The 13,514-nt window shown below is 41.0% G+C and overlaps 1 protein-coding gene across 5 annotated transcripts in view; it reads right to left on the bottom strand.

The window, feature by feature from the left end:
* The window catches only part of KCNIP1 (potassium voltage-gated channel interacting protein 1), a gene marked incomplete at both ends in the record, with an annotated part of 358,069 nt that overhangs the window by 41,469 nt on the left and 303,086 nt on the right, over window positions 1-13,514 (bottom strand). The window contains one exon of one of the 5 annotated variants that reach the window (XM_082650728.1): window positions 13,052-13,160. The exons of the other annotated variants lie outside the window; for them this stretch is intronic. Within the exon in view, the coding sequence (XP_082506854.1) occupies window positions 13,052-13,160 (109 nt within the window). Of the gene's footprint in view, window positions 1-13,051; window positions 13,161-13,514 lie in introns of those variants that run through there. 5 annotated transcript variants of the gene reach the window in all.

The raw sequence follows: 13,514 nt of genomic DNA, 5'->3' as shown, positions 1-13,514 counted from the left end.
TGAATGGAAAGACCAGCCCAAGTGGGCATCGCAGTAGAAGGCTGTGAGTAGCATGAGAGAGATTTGGGGTCCTGGGGCTGGACAGACAGAAGACCAGAGGCATGGAGAGGGAAGGTGAAGGCAGAGAGGAGGAATCTATGGACAAATTTGACTTTTTAATCCTTACATGTTGCCTTGAGGGAAATAAAGGAACAATACTGCTGTGCTTACTTATTTCAAGGGCATTGGATCAATGAAGGACTGTGTTGAATATACTAAACAAGTGACTAGGTGGGTGACACTGAACTCTTTATTTTGGAAACCCTCAAATGCCCAGCCTGAGAGATGCCCAACGAGGTAACTAGACAGATTGTTTTTTACAGTCAGGTTTATGGACCCTGGATACAAAGGCTGGGTTCCTCCCTGGGGCTGATTTTGTCTGGGGGTGATGGTGTTCTGGCCACAGCTCAAGTGCAAAGTGGGTTGCTGTGACTTTCCTTTGCAGAGTAGAGTCTCTAGAGATGGAAGCACAGAGAGCAGTTGGTAAACTGTTAACTAGCTAAGCAGACTTCTCAAGGCTTCTGATGATAGAACGTAAGTTACTGGACACCCAAGTGAACCACAGAGAATCAAGTGCTTGCCTCAAAACTGGCTAAATCTCCTTCCTGTTATTGCCCCCCTCCCTCCATCCTTCCTCACTCACTCCCACCTCTTCACCTCTTACTTCCCTGCCTCTTCTGACCATTTCTCTCTCCTCTCCCCTCTTTTTTTCTCCCTCTCACCTTCCTATCTTATTTCTCCTCTTCTCCTTTCTCTCTGTAGTTGAAGGTATTATGGACTTTTTAAGCAGGATAACTTTATTCCTTAAAGAATTTATCTTCACTTTTCTTAACATAAGAGTCAGGTTGTGATCCTTCTCTGTGAGTTCCCGGGAATCTGCATCATTATCTTTAGCTTCTGGGCACTGGTGTCACAATAGTACTTGGGAATAAAAGTGGGGATTGGGATGTCAGGGCAAGCTACTGGTACTTTCACTTTATCTGTATTGTAAAGCATTGTTTGAAAAAGTGAGATTTCAGAGAAGGTGGAAGCTCTCAGCGGAGCCGCAGTCCCCAGCTGCCCGGTTGTGCCCCGCTTCCTCCCTCCTGCACCACCACCTCTCTCCCAGAGTGACTGAGGGCCCAGTGGCCCGGCCCTTGCCACCTGGCATGGAGCCTGGGTCCCCGTGCAGCCCTAACTCCCTGCTTGGCGTCTCTTCCCTCCGCGGTCACTGAGCTGCCCCAGAGCCTAAGCGGAGGGCAGCACGACGGCCTAGGCCGACCGCGGCCCCGCGCTGGCCACACTGCCATTGCGCCCTGGTTGGACCCTGCTGGGCAAAACCCGGTCTGCCCTCGGGTCCCCACACCAGCTGTGTGGCTGACAGGGTCTTGGTGCTCCGGACGGGTGTCAGGCCTGTGCCTCTGACGTGGGAGAGCTGTGTTCAGGACATTGGTCCACCAGAGACCTCCCGGCTCCACATAACATCAAACAGCGAAAGTCCTCCCAGAGATCGCCATCTCAACACTAAGACCCAGCTCCACTCAACGACCAGCAAGCTCCAGTGCTGGACACCCTGTGCCAAACAACTAGCAAGACAGGAACACAACCCCACCTAGTAGCAGAGAGGCTGCCTAAAATCATACTAAGGTCACAGACACCCCAAAACACACCACAAGATGTGGTCCTGCCCACAAGAAAGACAAGATCCAGCCTCATCCACCAGAACACAGGCACCAGTCCCCTCCACCAGAAAGCCTACACAACCCACTGATCCAACCATAGCCACTGGGGGCAGACACCAAAAACAACAGGAACTAAAAACCTGCAGCCTGCGAAAGGAGACACGAAACCCAGTAAGTTAAGCAAAATGAGAAGACAGAGAAACACACAGCAGATGAAGGAACAAGGCAAAAACCCAACAGACCTAACAAATGAGGAGGAAATAGGCAGTCTACCTGAAAAAGAATTCTTAGTAATGATAGCAAAGATGACCCAAAATCTTAGAAATAGAATGGAGAAAATACAAGAAATGTTTTACCAAGGACCTAGAAGAACTAAAGAACAAATAAAGAGTGATGAACAACATAATAAAGAAAATTTAAAATTTTCTAGAAGGAATCAATAGCAGAATAACTGAGGCAGAAGAACGGATAAGTGACCTGGAAGATAAAATAGTGGAAATAACTACCGCAGAGAAGAATAAAGAAAAAAGAATGAAAAGAATTCAGGGCAGTCTCAGAGACCTCTGGGACAGCATGAAATGCACCAACATTCAAATTATAGGGGTCGCAGAAGAAGAAGAGAAAAAGAAAGGGACTGAGAAAATATTTGAAGAGATTATAGTTGAAAACTTCCCTACTATGGTAAAGGAAATAGTTAATCAAGTCCAGGAAGCGCAGAGTCCCATACAGGAAAAATCCAAGGAGAAACAAGCCAAGACACATATTAATCAAATGATCAAAAATTAAATACAAAGAAAAAATATTAAAAGCAGCAAGGGAGAAACAACAAATAACACACAAGGGAATCCCCATAAGGTTAACAGCTGATCTTTCAGCAGAAACTCTGCAAGCCAGAAGGGAGTGGCAGGACATATTTAAAGTGATGAAGAAGAAAAACCTACAACCAAGATTACTCTACCCAGCAAGGATCTCATTCAGATTTGATGGAGAAATTAAAACCTTTACAGACAAGCAAAAGTTGAGAGAGTTCAGCACCACCAAACCAGCTTTACAACAAATGCTAAAGGAACTTCTCTAGGCAGGGAACATAAGAGAAGGAAAAGACCTACAATAACAAACCCAAAACAATTAAGAAAATGGTAATAGGAACATACATATCAATAACTACCTTAAATGTAAATGGATTAAATGCTCCAACCACAGACAGACTGGCTGAATGGATACAAAAACAAGACGGTATATATGCAGTCTACAAGAGACCCACTTCAGACCTAGGGACACATACAGACTGAAAGTGAGGGGATGGGAAAAGATATTCCATGCAAATGGAAATCAAAAGAAAGCTGGAGTAGCAATTCTCATATCAGATAAAATAGACTTTAAAATAAACACTATTACAAGAGACAAGGAAGGACAGACACTACATAATGATCAAGGGATCAATCCAAGAAGAAGATATAACAATTGTAAATACTTATGCACTCAACATAGGAGCACCTCAATACATAAGGCAAATGCTAACAGCCATAAAAGGGGAAATCGACAGTAACACACTCATAGTAGTGGACTTTAACACCCCACTTTCACGAATGGACAGATCATCCAAAATGAAAATAAATAAGGAAACACAAGCTTTAAATGATATATTAAACAAGATGGACTTAATTGATATTTATAGGACATTCCATCCAAAAACAACAGAACACACTTTCTTCTCAAGTGCTCATAGAACATTCTCCAGGATAGATCATATCTTGGGTCACAAATCAAGCCTTAGTAAATTTAAGAAAATTGAAATCATATCAAGTGTCTTTTCTGACCACAGTGCTATGAGACTAGATATTAATCACAGGAAAAAATCTGTAAAAAATACAAACACATGGAGGCTAAACAATATGCTACTAACTAACCCAGAGATCACTAAAGAAATCAAAGAGGAAATCAAAAACAACCTAGAAACAAATGACAATGAACACACGATGACCCAAAACCTATGAGATGCAGCAACAGCAGTTCTAAGAGGGAAGTTTGTAGCAATATAATCCTACATCACGAAACAAGAAAAATCTCAAATAAACAACCTAACCTTACACCTAAATCAATTAGAGAAAGAAGAAGAACAGCAACAAAAGAACCCCCAAAGTTAGCAGAAGGAAAGAAATCATAAAGATCAGATCAGAAATAAATGAAAAAGAAATGAAGGAAACAATAGCAAATATCAATAAAACTAAAAGCTGGTTCTTTGAGAAGATAAACAAAATTGATAAGCCGTTAGCCAGACTAAGAAAAAAAGGGAGAAGACTCAAATCAACAGAATTAGAAATGAAAAAGGGGAAGTAACAACTGACACTGCAGAAATACAGAGGATCATGAGAGATTATTCCAAGCAACTACATGCCGATAAAATGGACAACCTGGAAGAAATGGACAAATTCTTAGAAAAGCACAACCTTCTGAGACTGAACCAGGAAGAAATAGAAAATATAAACAGACCAATCACAAGCACTGTGATTGAAACGGTGATTAAAAATCTTCCAACAAACAATAGCCCAGGACCAGATGGCTTCACAGGTGAATTCTGTCAAACATTTAGAGAAGAGCTAACACCTATCCTTCTCAAATTCTTGCAAAATATAACAGAGGAAGGAACTCTCCCAATCTCAATCTATGATGCCATGATCACCCTGATACCAAAACCAGACAAAAACGTCAAAAAGAAAGAAAACTACAGGCCGATATCACTGATGAACATAGATGCAAAAATCCTCAACAAAATACTAACAAACAGAGTCCAACAGCAATTAAAAGGATCATACACCATGATCAAGTGGGGTTTATCCCAGGAATGCAAGGATTTTTAAATATATGCAACTCAATGTGATAAACTATATTAACAAATTGAAGGAGAAAAACCATATGATCATCTCAATAGATGCGGAAAAAGCTTTCGACAAAATTCAGCACCCATTTATGATAAAAAACCCTCCGGAAGGTAGGCACAGAGGGAACTTACCTCAACATAATAAAGACCATATATGACAAACCCACAGCCAATATTGTTCTCAATGGTGAAAAACTGAAACCAGTTCTTCTAAGATGAGAAACAAGACAAGGTTGTCCACTCTCAGCACTATTATTCACATAGTTTTGGAAGTTTTAGCCACAGCAATCAGGGAAGAAAAAGAAATAAAAGGAATCCAAATCGGAAAAGAAGAAGTAAAGCTGTCACTGTTGGCAGATGATATGATACTATACACGGACAGTCCTAAAGATGCTACCAGAAAAATACTGGAGCTAATCAATGAATTTGGTAAAGTAGCAGGATACAAAATTAATGCACAGGAATGCTCTTGCATTCCTATACACTAATGATGAAAAATCTGAAAGAGAAATTAAGGAAATTCTCCCATTTACCATTGCAGCAAAAAGAATAAAATACCTAGGAATAAGCCTACCTAAGAAGACAAAAGATGTGTATGCAGAAAACTATAAGACACTGATGAAAGAAATTAAAGATGATACAAACAGATGGAGAGATATATCATGTTGGATTGGAAGACTCAACGTTGTGAAGATGACTATACTACACCAAGCAATCTACAGATTCAATGCAATCCCCATCAAACCACCCCTGGCATTTTTCACAGAACTAGAACAAAAAATTTCACAATTTGTATGGAAACACAAAAGACCCCGAATGGCCAAATCAAACTTGAGAAAGAAAAACGGAGCTGGAGGAATCAGGCTCCCTGACTTCAGACTATACTACAAAGCTACACTATGGTACTGGCACAAAAACAGAAATATAGATCAATGGAACAGGATAGAAAGCCCAGAGGTAAACCCACGCACCTATGGTCACCTTGTTTTTGAGAAAGGAGGCAAGAATATAAATGGAGAAAAGACAGCCTCTTCAATAAGTGGTGCTGGGAAAACTGGACAGCTACTTGGAAAAGAGTGAAATTGGAACACTCCCTAATACCACACACAAAAATAAACTCAAAATGGTTTAAAGATCTAAATGTAAGGCCAGACTCTGTTAAAACTCTTAGAAGAAAACATAGGCAGAACACTCTATGACATAAATCACAGCAAGATCCTTTTTGACCCACCTCCTAGAGAAATGGAAATAAAAACAAAAATAAACAAATGGGACTTAATGAAAGTTAAAAGCTTTTGCACAGAAAAGGAAAACATAAACAAGACAAAAACCCTCATAACCCTCAGAATGGGAGAAAATATTTGCAAATGAAGCAACTGACAAGGGATTAATCTCCAAAATTTACAAGCAGTTTATGCAGCTCAATATTAAAAAAACAAACAACCCAATCCAAAAATAGGCAGAAATCTAAACAGACATTTCTCCAAAGAAGATATACAGATTGCCAACAAACACATGAAAGGATGCTCATTATCACTAATCATTAGAGAAATGCAAATCAAAACTGCAATGAGGTATCACCTCATACCAGTGAGAATGGCCATCATCAACAGATCTACAAGCAACAAATGCTGGAGAGGGTGTGGAGAAAAGGGAACCCTCTTGCACTGTTGGTGGGAATGTAAATTGTTACAGCCACTATGGAGAACAGTATGGAGGTTCCTTAAAAAACTACAAATAGAACTACCATATGACCCAGCAATCCCACTACTGGGCATATACCCAGAGAAAACCATAATTCAAAAATAGTCATGTACCACAATGTTCACTGCAGCTCTATTTACAATAGCCAGGACATGGAAGCAAACTAAATGTCCATCAACAGATGAATGGATAAAGTAGATGTGGCACATATATACAATGGAATATTAGCCATAAAAAGAAACGAAATTGAGTTACTTGTAGTGTGTGGATGGACCTACAGACCGTCATACAGAGTGAAGTAAGTAAGAAAGAGAAAAACAAATACCGTACGCTAACACATATATATGGAATCTGAAAAAAAAAAAAAAGGTTCTGAAGAACCTAGGGTCAGGACAGGAATAAAGACGCAGACATAGAGAATGTACTTGAGGACACGGGGAGGGGGAAGGGTAAGCTGGGGCGAATTGAGAGAGTGGCATGGACTTATATACACTACCAAATGTAAAATAAATAGCTAGTGGGAAGCAGCCGCATAGCACAGGGAGATCACCTCCATGCTTTGTGACCACCTAGAGGGGTGGGATAGGGAGGGTAGGAGGGAGATGCAAGAGAGAGGGGATATGGGGATATATATATGCACTGATTCACTTTGTTATGTAGCAGAAAGTAACACACCATTGTAAAGCAATTATACTCCAGTAAAGATGTTAAAAAAAAAGTGAGAGTTCATTCATGTATTGCTTGTGAGATTACTATGTAAATAAATAGGAAAACATGTTTTTACAAATCAGGTGAGTTGAACATTTTATGTTTCTTTCTCTGAAGAATCTCAAACCAGTCCCATACAGTTGTTTTGACTTGTATGTGGCCGTTACTTTTTCTCAGAATCTGTGGCCTTGGATAGAAAAATAAGTTTTAAAAAGTTTATCGTCCTTACTCTGACATATTGTGAAATACCAGCGATTTTGGCTCAGCAAATCTTGTGTGTCTTTGTGTTGGGTTTTAGATTTTCTCAACTACAGGATGGATGTGGGGAGGTGGGCAGGTAGCAGAGTGGATGGGACCTGGAGTCAGTCTCATTTTGTTGGTCAGGTTCGGGGTCTTCAGGCTGCAGCTGAATGAAAGAGTCCTGGGCCTGGGCGCCTCCGGATAGCCCTCCAAGATCCAGACACTGGGAAGGCTTCTGACCACAGAATACATTCTCCTGACTGGAGGCGAGGAGGTCCTGGCTGTCCTGCTGCTTGTCATACAAGTAGAAAAGGTTTAGGTATAGAACTCGGGGGCCACCCAGAGCAGCAAATGGAGTTGTCCTTATGGGGAATGACAGGCCTGAGGAAACCCCTCCCATTTACCTTGAAAGGGGTATTTCTGGGAATATCATAAGCCTTGACAAATGATAATATAATGAACAGACTTGGTGGAGAGAAAGGTGGGAGAGGTAGAGGAAGTAAGTGTCCTTTTCTCCCAATATTTTAGAGAAGGTGGGTAATAGACACTACTTAAAGCCAACACTTAAGTAATCAAGGATTGTGTGCCATTTAAAGTATAATTATATCCACAGAAGAATTAAAAACAACAAACCAAATCTGGAGGTAGAAAGAGGAAAAAGAAGCAACAAGAATATATTGTATAGCACAGGGAATTACAGCCATTATCTTGTAATAACATTTAATGGAGTATAATCTGTAAAAATACTGAATCACTATGTTGTACACCTGAAAATAATATAATATTGTAAATCAACTATACTTCAATTAAAAAAAAAAGAAAGATGAAAAAGAGAAAAGGGAGAGGTTGGGGTTAAGGTTGTAGAGGAGTAATTCACTTGAGCTGTTTCTGTTTATTCAGTGGTAGGAGGGTATATGGACCCTGGAGATGCACACACACACATACACACACATTTATCAGCAAGATCATGCTCTTTTTAAAGGCTCTAGGGGAGAATCCATTCCCTTGCCTCTTCCAGCTTCTGGTGGCTACCAGCATTCCTTGACTTGTGGCCACATCACTTCAATCCTTGCCTCCATCTTCACATCAACTTCTCCTCTTCTGTCTGTGTCTAATCTCTGCCTCTCTTTTATGATACTTATGATGACATATAGGACCTACCGAGTTAATTCAGGATAATTTCCCAAGATCCTTAATCATACTTGCAAATAACCTTTTTCCTTATAAGGTGACATCGTTTCCAGGGATCAGGACCTGATATCTTTGGGTGCCCATGGTTCAGCCCACTACAACCCAACTTTATTAGGTTATAAGCCCTTTACCAAAGGGAATAATACAACTATTTGATGAGTAGAAGTGGTGATATTCCCAATGCTCCAGGCACAGTTTAAGGGCAAGTTTTGCTGCATTTGGACAATGAAAAGTGCTCTGGAGTGGAAATCAAAAGGCTTGAATTGAGTGGTGAAATTGTTACTTCCTAGTCATGTGGCCTTGAAATCGAAGCCCCAGGACCTCAGTTTTTTTAACACTATAAAATTAGTTCAATGATAATATAGGATTTTTTAAAATTAATTTATTTATTTATGGCTGTGTTGGGCCTTCCCTGCTGCATGCGGGCTTTCTCTAGCTGTGGCGAGCAGAAGCTACTGTTCGTTGCCAGGGCATGTGGGATCTTCCCAGGCCAGGACTTGAACCCGTGTCCCCCTGCATTGGCAGGGAGACTCCCAACCACCACGCCACCAGGGAAGTCCTAGGATTTTTATATATCACAGGATTTCTTTGTTGTCCAAGTCAAACATTATATGGGCAATATTTTCTTAAGCTACAAAATACTAAACAGTCCATAACAAATGGTTAAAGTTGGATATGTGTGGGTAGTTGGCTTCATATGAACCATATTTCAAATCTTTTGCCATCAAGTGGATCCAGCAAATCTCCAGAGTAATACTACATGTTTCACACAATTTAGAATACATAGAAAATGGACTTTCTAAAGGCCCCAATAAACACACCTGGATTCTCATGGTTTCCCCAGGTTTACCAAGTTATTATTGCTGTTTTTTTTGGTCTGTTGTTCTTGTGACATTCTTGGTTTCATGAATAAGTTATGGTCAGAGACGGCTAAATAACCCTATATTTAGACAGATATAAGATATGGTAGCAGGAGAACCCACTTTGAGAAACACTGATGTGTGCCTCACTGCTTCGGGCAGTGCTTTGAGCTGGAGTAGTGAATCACTTCTGAAGTTACTACGGCAGAGCCCGTAGACATGGTGCTTTGGGGAGAGAGGGCTCTCATCTGGTGAGGGTGAGGTTGCATAAAGCTGGCCCAGCAAGCAGTGAGAAGAGAGGCAGAGAATTAACTGGCATTGGTCTCTGAATCTTCTGGGGGCATTACTTGTCTGTCACCTCCACACCCCTGTCTTGATCTTCTCTCTGCAGCCCCTGCTGTCCTCACTTTGGTGGAAGGGACGATGAGCTTGATGGATCAGCAAGCCCTGGCAGTGAAGGCTGGGTATGCGTGGTGACATAGCACATAGGGGAAAAGTCATCTCAGTGTTCCTACTCTGGAAGTTTCACTGGCAACTGTCAACTCCAAAGGGAAGGCTTCTACTTCCTAAGAGGCCCGATGGACTTTAAATCAAAGACATAAAGCATGGCTTTTGTCTTTTTTGTCTGATGAGTAGTATATTCATTTGATTGGCATGATCTAAGGCTGGAAAGAATTAAACACTTATAAAGTACCTGCTATGAAACAGAAAAGAAGCTTGGTACTTCCCCATATGCTGCTTCATTTAATCCTTACAATATGTAGCATTACTACCAGTGTTTTGGGTTGAACCGTGTTATCCAAAAAGATACGTTGAAGTCATAATCCCTGATAACTTAAATGTGACTTTATTTGGAAATAGTCTTTGCATTTGTAATCAAGTTAAGATGAGGCCATTAAGGCTCTAATACAATATGACTGGTGTTCTTATAAGAAGAGGAAAATACCATGTGAAAACAGAGACACAGAGAGAAGATGGCCATGTGAAAATGGAGATAGAGACTGAAGTGATGCTGCCACAAACCAAAGTAGACCTGGAGCTACCAGAAATTGGAAGAGGCAAGGAAAGATTCTCTTCCAGAGGCTTGGCCCTGCCAACACGTTGCTTTTGGACTTCTAGCCCCCAGAACTGCGAGAGAATACATCACTGTTGTTTTGAGCCATCCACTTTGACATAATTTGTTACAGGAAATTAATACAAGCATCATTCTCATTTCTCTATTTTTACAAATGAGGAAAGTGAAACCTGGAGAAAAGAAACTTGCCCAGGGTCACACGACTGATAAATGGCACATCCAGGATTCGAACGCAGCTATTTTGACTCCAGGCCTAATATCTATGCTACTTCAAAATTACTACTGAAAAATAAAATAAGAACAAGACCAAGGGCCTAAGAAAGACTACTGATGGGTTCTTTAGAGATGTTCCACTGCTCTCTTTATATTGACTGCATCCTGTTGGTTCCTCCAGTAGGAGGAGGTCTTCTCCTCTTAATAATAAGTGAGTGAATAGTTTCCCATATCACACACACATTAAAAATGGTGTTTTGGGCCACAAGGTGAAGGCTATAGCATAGGAGCATATGTGTGGTATAGACTTAATGACAGACCACAGACTCCATCTGGAGGGGGCTTACTTGTTGAGGTACTAGGTGTCCAGGACAGAAGATGAAATTTTAGAGACCAATACCTGCTTGTTGCTGTTGCTGTATCGTTGGAAATTTTATGTAACTTCTCTAAAGCTGTCTTCTTCCTTATATAAAAGGAACAATGATATCAACTTGCAAGAGTTATTAAATTTTTTCCCTTAGAGTGTTATTTTGAGGGTTACATTAGCTCACGTATATAAAAGCACCTGGCACTACACCTGGGACATTGTAGATGCAGAATAAATATTAATCCCTTCCTTCACCTGAGTTCCTGGAGGCAGTCTTAAACATATGTTCTCTACTTTTCACCTTAATCCCCTCATTACCATAACATTAGATGAATAACTGATATCTTCTGTGGTAATAAAACCAAAAGCTGTAACCTTGAGAAGTTAAAGCAGGGGAAGGGAGATGGTCACCTCTGGCTATGGAAAGGAAGGAACAGGGTAATATTTCCACGCACCATTAGCCTTATAAGGAAGTAGGCAGCTCTTGCATTAATTTGTAATCTCGGTGGGTGTCTGCTCTGAAGCTCTGAGTAGGGATGGGACACATTCTCTTGGGATCTGGTGGAGAACAGAGACTTTGCTCAATTGTTATGACTGGCAAGCTGAATTTGGAGTTTAGAAGAGCACGTATAAGGGACTGAGGGACAGGAAGAGTCTCTATTTGCATACAGAACTATTCTTCCCGATTGTTAGATTTCAGGTGGTTTTTAAGAAAGAAAAAGTTTTCTGAATATGTTTCAGCTTTCAAAATCTCAGAGAAACACAATCATAGAGTTGTAGAATCATAGATTCACTAAATTTTAGCTAAAGCTTTAAAAGTTCTTACATAGGGCTAACATATAGAACAGATAAAGTGGAGCTGGTTTTGTGGAAGCAGGAATGAAGGGCTCAGAGTCTGCCCTACCACCTCCTGCTCAAAACCAAATAAAAGAAATCTTTGGTTACTCCAGAATTCCATGAAGCAGAGATCGAAAATCATCACTATTGCCATAGGAAACTGAGATCCAGGTAAAACAATGATTTGAACAAGGTTAAACAGAGACAGATTATTGATAGAAACCAGGTCTTGTAACTGCTAGTCCAGAATTCATCCAACCACATCATTCTGTCCTTCAGTCTCTGGCCTACTTCAGCTCTGATTGGTACTTTAGCTAGTCCTTTGTCTGCAAACGTATTTCATTATTATGCATGTGATACTACCTCTTGGGAGAGGAATTCTGTCTACACCATGCAGTTGTGGAAGTATATACATCGAATATGAATGTACATTGTTGGAGGCTGGTCTTGTTTAATGCATTGCTCATCAAAATTGGAATCTTTTCTGGATCCTAATTTTACGTGATAAGAATTATCTAGAAAAACTATGTTCTATTTGGAGCAAAGTCTCATGAAGAGGAAGAAAATACTCTCTATTTCTTGAGCTCCTTTAACTTTTGGGACCAAACCACTAACTTTCTAGTAATAAACATTAAACAACATGGTTAACCTGAATTTTTAACTATATTCTCACTAAAGAATGGAGTTAAAGTCATGGCTGATTAGGTGGTTTTAGAGTAAAGGTTCTTATGCGGGTTGAGGATTAAGGGCTGGGGAAAGAAACTGATACTTGTTTAATGTCTTCTAGCTGCTGGGCACTGTGATCAGCATTTTACAAAATCTTTTACCACCATAGTCTTCCCAACTACTTCTTAAACAAAGTTAATCAGTACGATGACTTTTGACAGTCATTGACAGTCATTTGACAGTCATATAGACAGACTATACCAACAATATAGTCATCAGACAATCTGAGAGAGGATTTTGATGTATTCTGCTAGTCTCACACAGCTAGTAATCAACCAAGACTCATGCATATAGGGTAGGAACAGAAGATCCTAATTCCCCTGCCGCTCCCCCATCACTCTCCAGGAGCCACGTTTCAGCACCACGGACAGCGCATCTCTCGCGCGCTTGGAGAAAGGCCGGAATCAATACAGCGCTGATTTAGCCGGGCTTTTTCAAATCTCTCGGGTCTCCGCGCGCCACTTTCCATGCATATTCTAAACTACTCTCACAACAACCTAAGCTGAAAAACACATTCATATAAAACGGCAAGCTCGGGGGTTTGCTTACCGTCTGACAAGTCAATCAGCCCGAGGTAGTGCATAAGTTTCAGAGAGGACCACACGACCACCACTATTCCCAATGTTTGGAGCCCCTCAGACTCGCCCTCCGCCCACATCCTCACGGAACACTGGCGCACCAGCAAGACGCCAAGCGGGCATTTAAAGCCGGAAAACCACGCTTCCAAGCCTCCCTTCCCGCTGTTCTAAGTGCACGGTTTATTTCCGCCGGTCTTTCTTCCCTTGCAGTCTCTCCCCCCTCCCTCCCTTCCACTCCTCCCCGCTCCCTCCTCCTTTCTCCTCCTCCTAGCTGGCAACGTCTATGTTTTTTCATAGTAATCTTTGCTTTTATTTCATTTTCTCCCAAGGCAGTTTCCCTAAAGGTTTAACCAACCCCTAACCATCTGCTACCCGAGTGTGACCGTAATTGGCAACGTCTCACAGCGTATTCTCTCTGCCACTCAGAGGGAATG

The sequence above is a fragment of the Grampus griseus genome, assembly GCF_964374135.1.
Source record: "Grampus griseus genome assembly, chromosome: 3".
Lineage (NCBI taxonomy): Eukaryota > Metazoa > Chordata > Mammalia > Artiodactyla > Delphinidae > Grampus > Grampus griseus.
The sequence above is the reverse complement of the archived record's forward strand: the minus strand, read 5'-3'. Positions and strand labels throughout refer to the sequence as shown.